The sequence below is a fragment of the Musca domestica genome, unplaced genomic scaffold (assembly GCF_030504385.1).
Source record: "Musca domestica strain aabys unplaced genomic scaffold, Musca_domestica.polishedcontigs.V.1.1 22, whole genome shotgun sequence".
Taxonomy (NCBI): domain Eukaryota; kingdom Metazoa; phylum Arthropoda; class Insecta; order Diptera; family Muscidae; genus Musca; species Musca domestica.
Genome location: NW_026712262.1, coordinates 2,589,429 through 2,609,439, shown reverse-complemented (window position 1 = coordinate 2,609,439; position 20,011 = coordinate 2,589,429). Strand labels below are relative to the sequence as shown.

Here is a 20,011-nt window from a genome sequence, read left to right as displayed (position 1 = left end):
GTATATCCCACACATAAGGGTACCTCCCTTTTTTCATTATTTTGAAAAAAAAAAAAATTAGCGACATTATTCACCGGAATTGTATAAAATTTCGGATTTTAAGGTTCTAATGGGTACTACAGCAATTGCCTTGTAATAATTATTCCAGGCTCCAACGCTTGGTACAATTATAAAGGTTGTTAGGTAATTTCTAATAAGCATTTTCAGCACAGAATTTTCTGGAACATAAGGTGAGAACACATAAAACGCTTTTTTTGACTGGCTTAAGTCATCGGCTGGCTTCTTCGGAAAAGAATAAAGGAGCGTATGGTCAAAATCGAATCAAGTCAACCTAAAACTCCTTTGTTGCTATACGAAGAAGCTAGCCGATAACTTAAACCGGTCAAATAGACGTTTTATGTATTCTCACCTTTAGTTTGTAAGAGTATGATAAGGCTGGGTTTTTGGAAATGTGTACCAAAAGGATGTGAAAAGTACGAAACTGTTCTAAAAATTGAATACTTTGTATTGGACAAACGAAATGAGCTAGAATTTTTGAATTTGGAACGATAGTCACTGATATAGTGGAGGATATACGTAGTAAAGGGTTTTTGAAATTTCGAGCTCCACGGTAACGAAAAGTTCTAAAATGGCACCATTTGGTGCCAAAGAAGTTTTCTGTAGAATAAAAAAGGCTCGAAGAGGTCTTCTCTAGAATAGAAGAGCCGCATAGAGGTCTTCTCTAGAATAGAATGGCCTCGGAGAGGTCTTCTTTAAAATAAAATGTTGACCCCTTTGTGGGGGATGTACCCAAAGGAGTGAATCGATATATCCCATCTTCGCACTGTATCTTGTGTTAATAAAAATATTGGGGTGTGTGAAACTTGGAGAGAACCGGATACTTATTTCGCATTTTATAAGAGTGGTAATTATTAAAAAATGTTGACCCTTTGTGGGGGAGGTAGCAGAAGGAGTGAATCAATATCTACTATCTTCACACCCGATCTTGTGTTAGTAGAAATATTGGAATGTGTGAAGTTTCGAAAGAATCTGTTGGTCATTTCACATTTTATGAGAATTTTGGTTATTTAAAAGGTTGAGCCCTTTGTGGGGGAGGTGCCAAAAGGAGAGGGCCGATCTATTACATCTTCACACCAGATCTTATATTATTAGAAATATTGAGATGTGCCGAGTTTGAAATTAATCGTATGCTCATTTTGCGCTTAATGAGCTTCATGATTATTCAAAAATTTTATCTCTTGTAAGGGAGGTAGCAGAAGGAGGGGCCCGTTCTATCCGTTCTTCGATGTGCGAAATTTGCAGTTATTTAGACCTTTATTACATATTTTATGAGAGTTATAATTATTCAAAATTTTGAGCCTTTGTAGCGGAGGTCCTTGTTGGAGGGGCCGATATTGTCCATTCTCGCACCTCATACAAATATTGGAATTTGCAAAGTTTTCACAAAATTTCGTGATATATTCTTATTCTATAGGGAAAATTATTTTCTGAGAAAATGTGGATCGTTATTAGGGAAGGTGCCAGAAAGAGGTGACAGATATTGCCCGTCTCTAAACTCAATTTAAGCTTGGTAATAATATTACGATGTACCAAGTTTGGATCAAATCGGATACTCCCTTCGAGAGTGTCCGACGGACACCAGGCCGACTCCAAATGTCCTGAAACGGATTTGGTTCAACGAGACCTAGTGTCTAAAACCGTTATTTCGATGAGGCACGTAATGGCTGCATCAAATGATATACCCTCTGTAGGCATATGGATGAGGGTATAAAAAGGGGGAGAATTAATACCGAATTGGGACCAAAAACCCCATTTACTTTCAAAATTTAACAATGCTCTGACAATATTGTCAGAAAAAATAATTATCTTGGTACATTCACATTCATATATTTTTTCTAATTGAATTTTGAAAAAAATAATATTAAAATATTTTTTTGAAAAAAAAAAAAAAAAAAAAAAACAAAAAGTTCCCACATTCATTGAGAAAATGTCCTCGGAAGAGAAGAAGAAAAGGCTCGATGAACGGAATTCATATTACATTCAGGTCAAGGCCATTGATCCGGATCGCAATATTAAAAAATTGCGAAAAATATTCGGAGTCTCTCACACCATCCAGAAGCAGACCATGCGACGGCTTAGTGTTACGGATCAGGAAAAAGAGGAATTAGAACGGAAACGTCTACAGCATCTCAAGGAATTGAGGCAACAGAGAATCTCTTCGCTGGGGGCGAATCATAGATATATTTTGGAAATTGTTGCCGATCTAATGGGTGGTTTGGAAACGGATGACATAATTGCAGGTGTGGTTGATGATCCGGCTTTTGTGGATCTTCTCTCCTCGCTGTTTGAAAAGAACGGAATGCGTGCCTGCATGATAAGCTATGCCGCCATGATTGGGTATCCACCCGATTCGGGACGTTATACGGAGAGTACAAAACGCCAAAATGTTAATCGTGCCATTGTCCAACGAAGTGATGCCGTTCATTTATTCGGCAAATGGGTTATATTGTATCGCAACAATAACAAAAAAGCCATCGACAATCGCACCATATCGGAGGATATATCATTCATTGGCTGGAGAACGGATCAAAAGGACAATTGTTTGTTTGTCATTAAGAATTTCATGGATCGCATACTGTTAAAGTCGCTGGAGGTGTTCACCGAATTCGGTGTGGCCGAATTCGAACAGAAGCGAAAATTCTTCCACACCCTCAATATGTACAACGTGTTTTTGCAGTCTTCGGAGGCCACGGTGTCCAGCCGAGTCAATTTCAATGTCTCCCACGAACTTTTCAAAGGGTTTCTTTTGGTAAAATTTCAAATTGAGGCCAGTTCAAAGGATGTGAATCGTGTCCGCCTGGTGGAGAAATACTTCAATCTATGGATGCGCCAAATACAGGGTATTTTGGTGGAGGGTAAACAAATTCAGAAGGATAGTCCCGATGTGGGGCCTTTGCAAATGTTGGTTCTGTGGCGTCGTATGTTGGCACGATACACTTCGATTAAGGAATTTGTTTCGTCACAGGCCTTCAATAATCACAAGGCATGTCTGACCTTGTCAAGGTCATCGAAACTTTTAAAGGTAGAGTGGGGAATTGCTTTTACTGCTGAAAATAACTAAAAATATTTGTTTTGTTTTAGAAATGGCTAGAAATTGACAATCAGGTGACGTTGGTCTTAAACGAGGCCAAGGATAATGTCAGATATATAACGTCATTGCAAAAATGTTGGGATCCGTTGTACAGGTGAGTGGGAAATACAATTTATTTAAAATTACATTTAGGAAAGATGAAGCTCTCATAAAATCAGTAGAATATGAATTTTGCCTTTAACCCTGAGGCAGGAGATGACCAAAACGGCACATCTCTGTTTTATGAGAGATGGGTTTGAATGTCTTTATTTTATAAGGATCATCTTAAAAGAGAGAGAGAGAGTGAAAGTGAAGAGAGTGAGAGGGAGGGAAGGAGGGAGTTTTATATCAATATGAGCTCCAAAAAATTGATCTGAACGTAAAAGTAAATCGGCAGCTGATTACATCATGTAGGATAAGTCGTTTGGGGCGGCGAAGACTTTTTTTGCTATATTCGGCAATGGGGAGTTTTACATTTTCCTCATAAAGACTTTTGTACCTTGAATAAAATAGTGATTACATCCCGGTGTCATAGTCGTGAACAAATTGGACAGCTGTCGGATTTAATCGAACATTGCTCGACTCTGAAGCCTTGGTTATAACCTTCAAAAATACCCAATCTTAGTCCATTTAGTTGAAAAATTCGATTAAGACCTTCAAAGTGCACATCATCAACTGGCGTGCCATCCTCAGCCATATGACTACGGAGGGTATATATCGTTTGATACAGCCAAAATGTGGCTCATCGAAAAAACCGTTTCGACCCTGGGTCTCTTTGTTCCAAATCCAATTTAGGACGTTTGGAGTCGATCTAGGCGTGTTCGTCCGTCCGTCCATCCATCCGTCTGTCTGGCTGTTGCGCACAATAACTCTCGAAGGCAGTATCCGATTTGCTTGAAACTTGGTACATCGTAATACTATTATCAAACTTAGATTGAAATCGAAGATGGGCATTATCGTTGTACACCTTCTGGTAGCCTCCCACAAAAGGTCGAAATTTTCACAGAAAATAATTCACATTATAGATCTAGAAAGGATCATTCAATTTTGTGAAAACTTTGAAAATCCTAATATTTTTAACAGTGCGAAAATGGACAATATTGGCTCACTCATTCTGGTACTTTCCCCACAAAGGACTAAAATTTTGAATAACTATAACTCTTATAAAAAGTGAAAAAAGCATCAGATTCTCTTCCAATTTAAAACATTCCAATTTTTCGGTTAACATAAGATCTGGTGTAAAAATGGTAAATATCTACACACTTCTTTGGTACCTCCCCCACAAAGGTGTTATTGAATAACCCAAACGCCCTAAATTCCTAACCAAGCACCCCATTATTTCTAAACTTAACACATTCCAATATTTCTATCAACATCTGTGAAGATGGGATATATCGCTTCACTCCTTCTGGTACCACTCCCACAAAGGGTTTACAATTTTGAATAACCAAAACGCTCGTATAATTCGAAATGAATTTCCGATTTTTTCTAAACTTTAAATTTCTTGTTATTTCTTCTGTGAAGATGGTACCTCCCCTACAACGGGTCAAAATGTTGAATAATTCCCATACAATTGGAAAAAAATTTAATATTTTATTTTTATTTTGTCACATTCCAAAATTGGTATATCTTGTACTTCAACCACATTTCAATATTTTCCAAAAATTATCTGATTTAAAGTGAAGGAAGTGGGTAATATAGTCAAAATCTTGCACGTTGTAAATTTTATATCAGACTTATGCCAGATACGAAAATGACAATATTCAGGACCCCCCTCCATAGAGAGTCAACATTTCGAACAACCATAAAGTATGCTAAAATTTATTTTAACTAGGAAGTGCACGCAAACAGTGAAAGATCGACCGTAAAATTTTAGCTTCATTAAAACAGTTCGTGTAAGGCCTTTTAGTACTCAAAATGCACAATTTATTCAGTTTGATATTTTGTATGAAGTTTTAATTACTTCAAAATTTTTCATTTTGAAGTGTACCGAGGAGGATATTAGAAAAACCATTGCATAATGGATCTGCATCCAACCCTAGAACCCAACAGTGACACCAATATCAAAAATAAGAATATCAGCTCAATCCCTTCAACTTATACCAATGTTAGTAGTATTTTCTGAACAATCTCCATATTTTAACCTCAGATACTACCAACAGTGACCTTAATATCAAACTTCCGAATTTCTGCTCTGTATTTTCCCAATTACCATTACCGAAACAAGCTCCTTCTCTTAAGTATAGACACCAACAATGATATTCATATTTATTTCAGGATTTCATATATATTTCTTTAACCAATACCCATTTTAGTACCACTTAGTACTTTTCAAACAATTATAGCACATATTTCCAAAACCACCTCCATATCTTAACCACAGACATCAAGAGTGATCTTAATATCAAATTTCTGAATTTTAATTCTGTAATTTCCCCCATTACCAAATTTAATACTACTTAGTATTTTTCGAACAATTATAGTACACATTTCCAAAACAAACATCCATATCACAAATATCAGTTGAGACCTTAACATCAAATGTGAAGATTCCTATCTATACCTGTCCTATCCTTTCACCAAATAACAAATATAATACCATTTAGTAATTTTCGTAAACTTTTAGTACTCATTTGTAAAACCGTTGCTTATCTCAATCATAGACATCAAGAGCCATCGCAATATAAAATTTCACGGTTTCAGCTCTAACCCTTCTCCCAATATAAAATGCAAAACCATTTAGTACCTTTCAAAGAATTATATTACACATTTCCAAAACCTGCTGCATTATTCAAGCCCAAACACCAACAGTGATATCCATATCAAATTTCAGGATTCCAGCTCTATCCTTTCACCCAATACTAAATTTGGTACTTTTCGTCCAATTATAGTACACATTTCCAAAACAACCTTCTATATCAATTCCAGATAGCAAGAGAACTTCAATATTAAATTTCTGGATTTCAATTCCATCTCTTCACCCAATATCAAATTTAGTACCACTTAATACTTTTCTACTTCCATATCCTAACCACAGAGACCAGGAGTGACTTTAATATCTATCATTTCACCCATTAGCAAATTTAGTAACATTTTCTACGCATATACAAAACCGTCAACATATCTCCATTCTCGACACCAACAGTTATCTAAAATTAGTACCATTTAGTACTTATCGAACAGTTATTGTACGCCTTCCAAAACACATCTCCATATCAAAATTTTGGGATTCTAGATCTATCCTTTCAACTAATACCATTTAGCACTTTTCGTACAAATATAGGGCGTATTTCTAAAGCCAAATCTCAAGCACTAATACCATCTGCAATCTAAATATCAAATCTCAGAATTGTATCTCTATACCAAATATAGTACTAATCACCCAATACCAAATATAGTACTATTTAGTATCTTTTTTGCACGTGTAGTACACATTTGAAAACTCACCTCTTTATCACAAACCTACCACACACAGGGACTCCAATATAAAATTCCATCGTTATCCTTAACCAAACTGTTCCATATTAAGTACCATTTAGTGAAGTTCGCAAACTTAATAGACATTCTCAAAACCACTTTTATATATCAAATTTACTTTCTAATCTTAACTCTTAACATTTTTAGCTCTTAACTCTAAAATGTTTAGCTTTATCCGTTCGCATAATACCAAACGGTATCATTTCAGAAATGTAGAACCTTTTTTGGAACTTTTCGTAACCTTAAAGTTCGAGTTTCCAAAAACCCTTTGGTACATCTATTCTGCACTTTATTAGTGACTCTCATTCCGAATTTCAGAATTATAGCTCATTTCGTTTGTCTATATACAAAGAATGCAAAGTGTTTTTAGTACATTTTAGTACTTTTTGTAGCCTTGTAGTACAAATTTCCAAAAATCCATCCATCCCAAGACTTACCCTCGTACAAAATTTCAAGATTCTAGCTTCAGCTACTTCGTCTGGGCTTTGATTCTCAGTCAGTCTGTCAGTTATTCCACTACTATTTTACATATTTACATAGAACTTGATATATCTACATTTCTCTCAACTAGAGATCTAATACGAGTATGGAATGTATCGGTCCAATCCTTTTGGTACATTTTGATAAACAATTATTCGGATAAAAATGATAAACAGTTTGAATAACACTGTGCGACACAAAAAATAATAATCTATCTGAGATTTGTAGTGAATTTTTTTAAAAAATATTACTTCTTTTGACACCTTTTGCCTATAACGAAAGTTCATGTTACTTTCAAAAAACTCAAAGAAAAGTCCGAGGAACTTGATGGATTTTTTTGGAACATTGATGCGAATATATATTTATACCCTAAAACACTATGTATTATAAGTTTGATTGGGCCAAAAATTATGTAACACCTCGAAATATTGGTTTTCCATATGGGAACGTATACATGGTATATGGATCTTCCTACCTCTCCGGGCTGAGTCGATCTAGCTATGTATGTCCGTCCGTCTTTCTGTCCATCTGTCCATGTTAATTTGTAATCAAGCTACAGGTCACAATTATGGCCCGATCCTCACGAAATTGAAAATGGAGGTGGGGTTATGGTCAGAATAGAACCCTATTGTTTTGAGATTATTGTACAATATTTAGGGATTGAAATGGACCAAAAACTGAAAAATTTTCCTGATTTTGCAGTTGTTCTATAAGCCACAATCGACGAAAATTTACATGGAGTTAGAGTTTAGAACTGGACAGAAGCCTACCAATTTGGGCGGCCATCGGACAATATTTAGCGGGTAAATAGACCCTAACTTTTATGTAAGGAAATAAGAAAATTTCCTCTAAAACGCGAATGTTTTTAATCCCAGCCAAATCACAAATACATTAAAAGGCCACTTCTGATCATTAAAGTGATGCTGATAGCCAAAATAGGTACGATATATATGTAAAAGAATATATCTTTTTTTATTCTGCTTATAAGTCAAGAACCGCTGGGCCGATTTTCACAATTCCCATAAATTCGTAATGGTCTCTTGCCTGAAAGGGATAAAATCTAAAAAAAAAACGAGGAAAAATATAGCAATAAAAAGTGAATATTTTTGGTTCCTTTTTTTAAATGTTTGTCATATTTTTATCGCATGCGATTTTTTCCATTTGACTTCCAATTTGAATTGTAAATTTTTACACCCTGCAACACTACGTTTTGAGGGTAACCCTTCCCCCGATATTTTGCATGAGAGTAGGGTTAGGGTCAAAATTAAAGCCTATTGTTCTTAACATTTACATTTAGGAATTCGAATGGACTAAAAAATACATTTTTTCTCATTTTGTAGTCGTTCTATAGACAAAAATTGAAAACTAATCGACAAAGAATTTCGCTTCAAAAGAGAGTTAGGTACAGGGGTATTATTTTTGACATTATTTAAAAAACGAAATCTTCCAAAATGGAGTTTTACATAAGGGAACTTCGAACAAATTGTGGTGTTGTAGGGTACCACATGGTCTGCCCCGCACGACTATAGCCTTTGCTTACTTGTTTTAATATACAGTAAAAATAGTGACTTCTTTTCTTTGTCGACTTATGGTAAAATTTGATTTCTATCTTTGATGTCATCCTTCTAAAATGATGCTTTGTGAAAGACTTTTGCACAAGCTCACAAAAAGTACAGCTTTAACCCTAGAATGTCTTTTTTATTATATATGAATTTCTGGCGCTTAGGTTAGATTAAGACTCTTAACGTCAAAATAACAAGTCAAAATATTCTACAAAATTATTTGTCATAAAATTCTACTATGGGTCCTAGCATAGTAAAATTTTATGACAAATAATTATGTAGAATATTTTGACTTGTTACGACAACGTTTAAAGTAAATTTTACCTTTTTTAAAAAACGCGCCACTTTCTGGGCTCGCTTGATAGTTAAAATTATTCTACGTATTTTTATCTGCAATATTACCGAAGACACAATATATACCAAAAATTCATATTCCTAAAATCTTAATCCAATATTTTCCAAACTGTGGAAGAGGGGGAACTTACCCCCTCTATTTTGGACACTTTTCGATATACGTTTTCAAAACGCCAATACACGTGCATTTTTGTTTTAGCTCTGTTCTCATAATCTGCTATATTTTCCCGGTAATTATTGAAAAAAATGGAATTTTGTCGCACAGTGTCACAGAATCATAACGCAAGTCCAAATATATTTTAATAAACTAACATTGGCTGAGAGTATACCTCTGCGTCTTTCAAGATATATTTAAAGGATTTCATGCCAAGAAATCATAGAGTTTAAATAATTAAGTAAGATTTCTGTGACATGAGACCCAAAATTCCAAATATCCCATTATTGAACTCAAAAAATATTTTCCAAAGCGATTCTCCCCCAAGATCTTTTTTTGAAAAAGATATTAGATGACACTTAATTTCCCTTAAGGTATCCCCTGATTTTCAATATGACATTTACACACAAACGTTACATTCCAGATCTTCACCGGATGAAATCATTAGCAGCCTTCCCGGTTTAATGGTGGCCATACGCAATGTTTCAAAGGCGGCTCACTATTTCAATACGCCCAGCAATGTGACCGGTCTGTTTGTGAAAATTTCAAATCAATTGACGATAGTCAGTAGAAATTATCTGACGGACAATGGACGGCTGAATTTGTGGAACATGCCGCCACAGGAGGTCATTGAAAAGATCGAGAAATGTCGGCGAATAATGGAAGTTTATAAACAGCAGTATTTTGACACCTGTCGTGATATGGCCGAAGCCGAGGAGAAGCCATGGGTTATTTCGTCGGTTTATATTTTCACTTGTCTGGGGAAGTTTCTGCAACGTTTGGATAAGGTGAGCCCTGAAAGGGCTTAGATAATCTCGTTTTAACAATTTTTTTCTCTCCTTCAGATCAAATTAATTTTCAATACCGAAATAACCTATACCATACTGGATCGTATACGCATAAGCGGAATGGAGAAATTCAATGCCATCATAAAGAATGCCAAGGCTGTAATTAGTTCCAAACCCTATGACCCATTAAATTATCGCATTGATGCCTTCAATATGGACTTTGAACGTTTCGTGAAAGAGGTGGAGCAGGCCGAAGTCGGTATGCAACAGTTTGTGAAACAACAACTAACCGATGTTCCCACTGCCGAATCGGTGTTGTTGATATTGGCCCGATTCGAACGCCTGAATCTGGAATGTTTGTGTCTGGATCGCCGCTATCTGGAAGTTTGTGAAATGTTGGAAAAGGAAATGTTCCAGCTGAAGGATGTGTAAGTTCTGGCTTTCTTTTTGAGAGAGAGAGAGAGAGAGAGAGAGAGAGAGAGAAAAGAGAATGATTTTTTTGTGTTCACAGATACAACGAGGAAAGAGGCAATCCATATGTCTCCCGAAATTTACCCCCAGTGGCGGGTCGCATCATGTGGATACGCTCGATTTTCCAAAAAATCGACATACCCATGAAGTCGCTAAAGACACGCACCTGTGTGCTGGCCAACAAAAAAGCCCAACGTGTTGTGCGCTATTACAATTACATTAACGGCATAATTTGCCACTATGAAATGACCTATCACAAGGCATGGTTCGATTATGCCGAGGAGGTTCGTTGCCTGCTGAATTCGCCGATTTTAATTTGCCACAAAGATGCGGCAAAGTACACCGTGAATTTAGATCCAGCCATAAGGCAGCTGATAAAAGAAACCGAATGGATGTGGAAATTGAAATTGGAGGTGCCAAATATTGCCGCTGTCGTCGCATACTGTAAGGATATTATTTTGAGACCAGCCGAATCGTTGAAAAATGCCCTGCAACAATTCGATAAAATGCGTCGCAGTATTACCCCGGTATTTATAAATATTATGCGTTTCCGCCTCAAGGAAGTATCGGTTTTATTGAAACCGGGGTTGTCGACCATATCGTGGCTCTCGGAGAATTTGGAAGATTTCGTGAATGGCGTTGAAAAGGTAGGTGATATTTAAATATTTAGCTTTGAAATAAGTTTTGCTGAATAAATTTTATCAGATTAATTGGATGTGAATTGGGTCTGTACGAAAATTCTAAAAATTCATGCACCATACAGGGTGAGATAAAAAAACTGAAAAAAAATTATTGAATGAAAGCAAAAAATGCCGGAAATAGCACCAAATTGTAGAATAAGTTTTTTTTCTTTCGTATTGGTAACCTTTGGCACGAATTATGGCCATCAAACGGCCAATGAAACCGTCACACGCTGCCCGAATGTTGCTCTGCTGTATTTTGGCCCATTCCCGGCGAAGCGCTTGCTTGAGGTAATCCATACTTTGGTATTTTTTAGTGCCAACCTTGCTTTACAAAATACTCCAGATACAACAGTCCAACAGATTGGTATCCGGAGATTTTGGTGGTCATTGTGCGTTGGGAATGAATCGAGGAACCTCATTTTGTAACCATTCTTGGGTGGCGCGTGCTGAGTCCTGTTGGAATGTCCAAGGTCTGCGGGCAAAATGTTTGAGTGCCCAAGGCTTTAATACACCCTCCAGAATATTTTCACGATAATATTCGGCATTTATTCTGATGCCACTGTCTATTAATAAGAGCGGAGAGCGACCATCGGCTTTTATTGCGGACCACACCATCACCATGGCCGGCGCTTGAGTTCTGGTGGCCAACCGAAGTTGCACATTTTCAATGTTTTCTCATCAGAGAAAAAAAAATTCGGTAGTTCACCACTTTCGGCCTAGCGAAGCAACTCTTTAGCTCTTTTGACTCTATTTTCTTTCTGTTGCGGTGTAAGTTCCTACACTTTTTGGCATTTCAATGGCTTTACCCCGAGCTCAATTTTCAATATTTGCCGAATGGAATATTACGATATGTTCATACGGCCACTGCGACGCGGGTTTCGCTCAAGTAACTTCTTTACTTTTCGAATCATTTCTGCTGATGTTGCTGTGCACTTCTTTGACATCGGGCTACGCTACCAGTATCGAGCGGTAACGAGCGATGGTACGAGACACAAAAGATTTATTCACATTTAAATGCTGCAGTGCTCTAACCATAGCCTCTTGTGGTTTTCCAGCCGAAATAAAGAAATCACACTATCACGCGTTTTATGAACTTAATAGATATTCAAAATTTCGACCTATTATGGGAGGTGTACTTGATAGAATGAACCGATATATTCCATCTTAACACCAGATCTTGGGTTCGTAAAAATATTGGGATTTGTGAAATTTTAAGACAATCGGATTCTTACATCACATTTTATAAAAGTTATAATTTTTCAAAATGTTAACCCTTTGTGGGGGAGGGAGGTATTTGATGGAGTGGACCGATATTGTCCATTTTCGCACATGATCTAACACTGACGCAAATATTGGGACTTGAAAAGTGAAAGCAAAATTTTATTATTGATTCTCTTTCTGTGCAGAAAATATCTTTACACCAGACCTTGGGTTAATAAAATTATTGGGATGTGTGAAATTTGAAGACAATCGAACACTTATATCACATTTTATCAGAGTTGTAATTATTGAAAATTTTGACCCTTTGTGGGCGAGGTACTTGATGTAGTGGAGCGATATTGTTCATTTTCGCACATGACCTAGCATTGACGCAAATATTAGGATTTGCAAAGTTGGAGCAAAATCGGATTATCCTTTCACTTTCTGTGCAGAAAATTAAGTTTTTGAAAATTTCGATCTTTTGTGGCATAGATAACAGAAGGAGTCGACCGATATTGCTCATCTCCGAACTCGATCTAGGTTTGACAAAAATATTACTATGTTCCAAATTTGGACCACATCGGATACTCCCTTCGAGAGTTATCGTGAGCACCAGCCAGACGGACGGACGGACATAGCTAGATCGACTCCAAATGTTCTGAAACGAATTTGGTCCAAAAAAACCTAGGGTCCAAAGCCGTTATTTCGACTTGGCACGTTTTGACCGTATCAAATGATATATACCCTCTCCAGCCTTATGGTTGAGGGTATAAAAATATTAAAATAATCGAACATAGGCTGGGGCTATACATCTGTCGGCAAAACCGACTAATTCTTTTCAAATTGTTTTATTACAAATTCTCACTAAAAAAATAATTGAATTTAATTTTATTTCAGAAAATCAATGAAGTATCGACATTTTATCAAACCATCCTCCATATCGATTCGATACGCATCATGAACGAAATGAAATCGTTGCAAGAGTACATGTACATGTACACACCGTCATCATCATCGGGACCGGTGTCATCGGAAAAATTCTATGAAAATTGCAACAACTTGCGCATGGAAATCGAAAAGGAATTGGAAAAGAAATCCGTCTGCATGGAACGGGCCGTAATAGATTTGTGCAATATGTTTGTAGAGCTGCTGGATTTCGGACCGTTAGATTCGAAGGGACGTCGCGTCTTTCAACTGCCACCGGATAAAATAAACGATTCAAATTGGCGTGAAGAGGGCAATATGCCAATCGATAAATGGGATTGGATACAATTTCAGAAAATCTATCGAACCATATATCTGGTGCCGGAGGATATCTTGAGGACGTTGCAATTTAAAAATTACGAAAATATCCGTTATGAGTTACATCATTTGCGTAACGATTGCATGGATTTATTTTCGTATTATAATTCGAAAATGATTTTGGCCCTGGTCGGCTGTTCGAAACGTTCGCTGGACTATGTGCGGCAGAAGATTTTGAGGTGAGTTTGAGCAAACAAAGGTGCTTAATTGAGGTGAGGTTTTTTTTACGTTTAAGAAAGGAGGTGGAAGAACTGTTACAGCTTAGGGATGTCAGAGATGCCAACTGTTCCGAGTTAAAAATCGCTACAGACTTGTTAAACAAATTTAAGGTGTGAAGTCTTCGCATGATAATATTTTGTGACATAACATAAAAGAAAGCCAGAGCCGCACACCAATCCTGCCTTCGTTTCCCCTTATAATTTGACATTAATATGCCTAGCCATGATGTCAAGCTGCTTATGTACCCTCACCTTTAGCGTGGTCATTTATATCTCAGCAAACCTTTCAATATTTTAAAACATAATGATTTATTAAATACCTCATCCGATACAACTCTCTTCTAACCCCATAGATAATAACGAATATGAATTGTCGAATGTCTATATTTTCAGAACCAACTGGCGCACCGATCTTCAGCCACCAATTCTTTATACCGAACTCGAAATCGATTTGGAATCCTGCTGCACCATTGTTCCCAACTTAGAAGTAATGCAAGCTGATTTTCATCGTTCGGTTTTGAATTGCACCGAAATTAACTATTTCGTCACGACCTGGGGCAAACAGGCCAAGACGCATGAGAGAAGACAAAGGCGTGTTACTGTGGGTAAGGATGTGATTTGTTTTATTCTCTAAAGGTAGGTTTTCAAATCATGTATAGCATTTTTAAAGCATACTTTCCAGCGTTTCCATAAATGACTAAACTCCAAACGGTGACGACCTGCTTTCTCATTTTTAAGCCGGGTTAGGTTCAGCGGGGCTAGAGTCGTCACCAATAATTTATCTAGTTTTTTGGGACATTCATATAACGTTATAAAGTTCATTATTAAAATTATATGGCGCCCAACGTGGGGCAAAACAGTCGAATCCTTAATGACAAAATTTAGTCCTCTTTGGACGTACCAGTTATATATTTTAAATCTATAACAATTTGTGTTCCATCTTCAGCAGGGCCATCTTCGGCCAGGCCGAACTTTTAATACCCTCCACCTTAGGGTAATGAAAACATTAGAACCAATTATGACCCACAAATACCATTTTTTTAGACATATTCGTGGGAAAAATCATCAAAATACCGAATATCGGGAGGTAGCGCTATATCTCTATATACAAAAATGTTTCGCCAACGGAGCTAGAACCTATTATGACCAACTAATTCAAATTTTTAGACAAATGCGTGAAAAAATGTGACAAAAACCATCAAAATACCGAATATCGGGAGGTACCGCTATATGGGGGCTATACCAAAACGTGGACTTATACATGCAAAATTTCGCCACCGGAGCTAGAACCCATTATGACCAACAAATACTAATTTTTAGTAGAATCCATAAAAAAATGTGGCAAAAATCAAAATACCGAATATCGGGAGGTACCGTTATATGGGGACCATATGCTGATTATTAATATATATACATTATGGGGTCTACGACGAATATTTAGACATGTGAGTAGGACTGGTGAGTAGGATAACTCTCGAAGGAAGTATTCGATTTTTTCCAAACTTGGTACATTATTGTCAAACTTAGATCGAGTTCGGAGATGGATAATATCGGTCCACTCCTTCGGGTACCTCCCCCACAAAAGGTCGAAATTTTCAAAAAATATATTTTTTGCACAGAAAGAGAAAGGATAATCCGATTTTGCTCCAACTTTGCAAATCCTAATATTTGCCTCAGTTCTGGGTCAGGTGTGAAAGTGGACAATATCGGTCCACTCTATCAATTACCTCCTCAACAATTGGTCAAAATGTTGAATAATTACAACTCTCATAAAATGTGTTATTAGAGTCCGATTGTCTTCAAATTTCACACATCCCAATATTTTTTTATCAACCGAAGGTCTGGTGTTAAAATGGAATATTTCGGTCCACTCCTTCTGGAACCTTCCCCATAAAAGGTCGAAATTATCAAAACAAAATAAATAAATAAATAAACAAATAAATAAATATTTTTTGCACGGAAAGAGATTTTGCTCCAACTTTGCAAATCAGTTCTAGGTCAGGTGCAAAAATAGATAATATCGGTTCACTCCATCAAGTACCTACCCCACAAAGGGTCAATATTTTGAATAATTCTAACTCTCATAAAATGTGATGTTAGAGTCCGATTGCTTTCAAATTTCACACATCCCAATATTTTCATAAGCCCAAGATATGGTGTTAAGATGGAATATATCGGTCTTATTCTTTATCTGGTACCTCCCCCAAACAGAGTCAAAAATTTGAATATCATGGATGTTAAACGTGAAATTAACATCGGATTCCATTCAGACTTAGCACATTTCAATATTTCTATCAACACAATATATGTTATAAAGATATTAGAGATCGGACCATTCCTTCAGGTACCTCCTCCACAAAGGGTCAGTCAATTTGAATTACGAAAACGATCAGAAGATTCGAAATAAGCATCCGGTCCTCTTCATATTTCACACATCGCATTATTTCTACTAACACAAGATCTACTGTGAAAATGTATAGTATATCGGTCCACTTCTTCTGGTACCTCTCCCGCAAAGGGCCAAAATGTTGAATATCCATGAACCTCATAAAACGCGAAATTAACATCCAATTCCATTCAGACTTGGTACATCTCAATATTTCTATTCTTCTGGTACCTACCCCACAAAGGACCAACATTTTGAATAAACAAAACGATCATAAAATCCGAGTCCATTCAGACTTGGTGCATCTAAATATTTCCATCAATACAAGATATGTTATAAAGATGGTAGAGATTGGACCATTTGTTCTGGTACCTCCTCCACAAAGGGTAAAAAATTTAAATTATGAAAATGATCATAAAATTCGAAATAAGCATCCGCTTCTCTTCATATTTCACACATTGCATTATTTCCACTACCATAAGATCTACTGTGCAGTTGGGATATGTCGGTCCACTCCTTCTGGTACCTCTCCCGCAAAAGGTCAAAATTTTGAATATCCACTAACCTCATAAAACGCAAAATTAACATCCGCTTCCATTCAGACGTGGTGCATCTCAATATTTCCATCAACACAATATCTCTTATAAAGATGGTAGAGATCGGACCTCCCTATAAAGGGTCAAGATTTTGAATAACCAAAACGATCATAAAATCCGAATCTATTCAGACTTGGTGCATCTAAATATTTCCATCAACACAAGATCTGTTATAAAGATGGTGGAGATCGGACCTCTACCACATAGGGTCAAAGTTTTGAAGCTCATTAAACGTGAAAATAACATCAGATTCCATTCAGACTTGGTGCATCTCAATATTTTCTGAACACAATATCTGTTATAAAGATGGTAGAGATCGGGCCATTTCTTCTGGTACCTCTCCTACAAAGGGTCAAAAATTTGAATTACGAAAACGATTATAAGATCCGAAATAAGCATCCGTTTCTCTTAATATTTCACACATCGCATTTTTTTTACTAACACAAGATCTACTGTGCAGATGGGATATATCGGTCCACTCCTTTTGGTACCTCTCCCTCATAGATCAAAATTTTGAATATCCATGGAACTCATAAAACGCGAATTTAACATCCAATTCCATTCAGACTTGGTATATTTCAATATTTCTATTCTTCTGGTACCTACCTCCAAGAATCAACATTTTGAATAACCAAAACGATCATAAAATCCGAATCTATTCAGACTTGTTGCAGTTCAGTATTTCCATCAACACAAGATATGTTATAAAGATTCTGGTACCTCTCCCATAAAGCGTCAAAGTTTTGAATATCAATGAAGCCCATTAAACGTGAAATTAACATCCGCTTCCATTCAGACTTGGCACATCTCCATATTTCTATTTTTCTGATACCTACCCTACAAAGGTTCAACATTTTGAATAACCAAAACGATCATAAAATCCGAAATAAACATCAGGTTCTCTAAAAATATCATACCTGCCATTAGATTAACTAACACAAGATCTGCGTAAAATAAGCATCCAACTCTCTTCGAATTTCACACATACAAACATTTTTGCCAATGCAAGATCTGCTGTGAAGATGGTATACATCTGCCAACCCCTTCAGGTATCTCACCCACAATGGGTCACAATTTCCAATGCTTATATCTGTCATAACTTGCGAAACAAGTCGGCGATTCTATACCACTATCTATATCTAAATATTTCCCTTAGCCAGAAATCTGATATGAATAAGTAGTTTATCGGAACTAATGATTTCGTATAAAATTGGATATAAATCTTCGATTTCTCTTAAATTTTGCACACACTATATTTTTTCACCTTATACAGGTGAAGTGGAATGGTCTGCTATATCTGGTACCTTCCGCATATTTCCACATTGTCCAAAAATTGACACATAACTCATATAGAGTGTAGGAAGTAGACGATATAGTGAAAATAAGGCACGTTGTAATATTTATACCAAACTTAGGTCAGATACGAATTGGACAATATTGGCCAACTGCTTCGGAACTTCCCCCATAAAGGGTCAACAGTGTAAATAATTATAACTCAAGACTAGGGGTATACATCTGTCGGCAAAACCGACTGATACTATTTTATTTGTTTGTTTTGTTATTGCCAATGGAGGAATTGGACAAGCGATTTTCCGTCTTTTTAAACCAAGCCAATTTTTTCACATTTGCCCTTAAGGCCCTTCTTCCTATATATCATTAAACTTATTTCTATTCTAGATGAGAATCGCTATGAACGCAACTATTTCCGCTATGTCATCGAGCAAAAGGAAATTGTCAGGGCCATTACAAATCTTGCCAATGGCCTGATGATGTTCAAACCCAATATCGATGACTTCCTAAAGGATATTTACAACAAACACAAATATCTCTGGTCCGCCGAACGGGAAACGATAATCGAGAATTTCGTCAATACAAATCCCCTAACCGTGGATATACGGGATAAGTTTATATATTACGACGAAATAACAGAACAGCTGGAAAATGCCATGCCGCGTCATGTCATTGGACCCATTGAAATTCGCATGGGTAGGTGGGAATAAGGGATAAAAGGGGTCTATTTCTCTATGACGTCACGAATTTGAATGCGAAAAATATCCCAATTAAAAATTCGCTTTTCCCAATGTTTGATTTTATTTAATTAAATCAAAAATTTAAAAATCATGTTTGGAATGGTATTTTTCGTTTGCATTCACTTTCGTATTGTCATAAAGAAAAAGGTCTTCAGATTCATCTTCGCCATTTCGATTTTACAGAGAAAACCTACGTGAAATTTGTTGGGGAATCGAAAAAATGGAAAACCTGTTTGGGTCAGCTGCTCAGTGCTCGTTACAAAAAACAATTGGATGAAATGGTTGACTTCATAACGGAACAGGAAAATATACTAGCAAAACCAATCAACGATCTCGACGATGTGCGTCTGGCCATGTTGTGTTTGGAAAAGATTCGAGATAACTTTATTGAGTAAGAAAGCTAATTCGATATTTTGATTATTTAACCTCTAATTTATTCCCATTTTTCATAGGATGGATATGCATTTGGGCGTTATTGTCGATGCTTATGGCATATTTTCCCAATTTAATATTTATATACCACGCGATGACTATGATAAGGTTGATAGTCTTCAATTGTCCTTCAATCAAATGCTGAATAATGTAAGTATAAGAGATTTTACCTTTTTGTAGTGTTTTGTGTTGGAACCGAGAAACGGTATGGGGAGGAGTTTTTTGGGAATTTTGGGGCAATTTAGGGTATGAATATTGGACAGGTTTGGGGTACTTGTTTACTGCAGCTATATATCATCTCCAGAAAGTTAGATAATAATCAAGCAAAACTAATCATTGAAAATGTGGTTACTAACCCATTACTTTAACAAGCGCATGTTGCATGAAATAAGTAGTTTTTTTGGGCACATTGGTCAGAAATACTACAAATTTCGTCCAACGCGCCCTTGTTAAAATAACCAAGTTTTTTTTTTGAAATGATTGTATTCTGAAATTCACTTGGGCCTTGGCCATCAAAGATTTGAGATAAAACAGTAGTTAAGGCCTGTCTACATATCGTTCTGGAATCATATGTAAAGTCATTCCTTAATTTTTATACCCTCCACCATAGTATGGAGGGTATATTAAGTTTGTCATTCCGTTTGTAACACCTCGAAATATACGTTTTAGACCCTACAAAGTATATATATTCTTGATCAGCATAAAATTCTATGTCGATTTAACAATGTCCGCCCGTCTATCCGTCTGT

General features: G+C 36.5%; 1 protein-coding gene across 1 annotated transcript in view; it reads left to right on the top strand.

Moving 5' to 3' along the window:
- Positions 1-1,933: 1,933 nt before the first annotated feature.
- Positions 1,934-20,011, top strand: part of LOC101889013 (dynein axonemal heavy chain 8) — a 44,506-nt gene continuing 26,428 nt past the window's right edge. The window contains exons 1-10 of the mRNA XM_005184828.4: positions 1,934-3,082; positions 3,142-3,245; positions 9,582-9,945; positions 10,003-10,373; positions 10,457-11,063; positions 13,197-13,780; positions 14,213-14,424; positions 18,479-18,787; positions 19,015-19,222; positions 19,284-19,413. Of these exons, the coding sequence (XP_005184885.4) occupies positions 1,988-3,082; positions 3,142-3,245; positions 9,582-9,945; positions 10,003-10,373; positions 10,457-11,063; positions 13,197-13,780; positions 14,213-14,424; positions 18,479-18,787; positions 19,015-19,222; positions 19,284-19,413 (3,984 nt within the window). The 5' untranslated portion in view covers positions 1,934-1,987. The remainder of the gene's footprint in view (positions 3,083-3,141; positions 3,246-9,581; positions 9,946-10,002; positions 10,374-10,456; positions 11,064-13,196; positions 13,781-14,212; positions 14,425-18,478; positions 18,788-19,014; positions 19,223-19,283; positions 19,414-20,011) is intronic.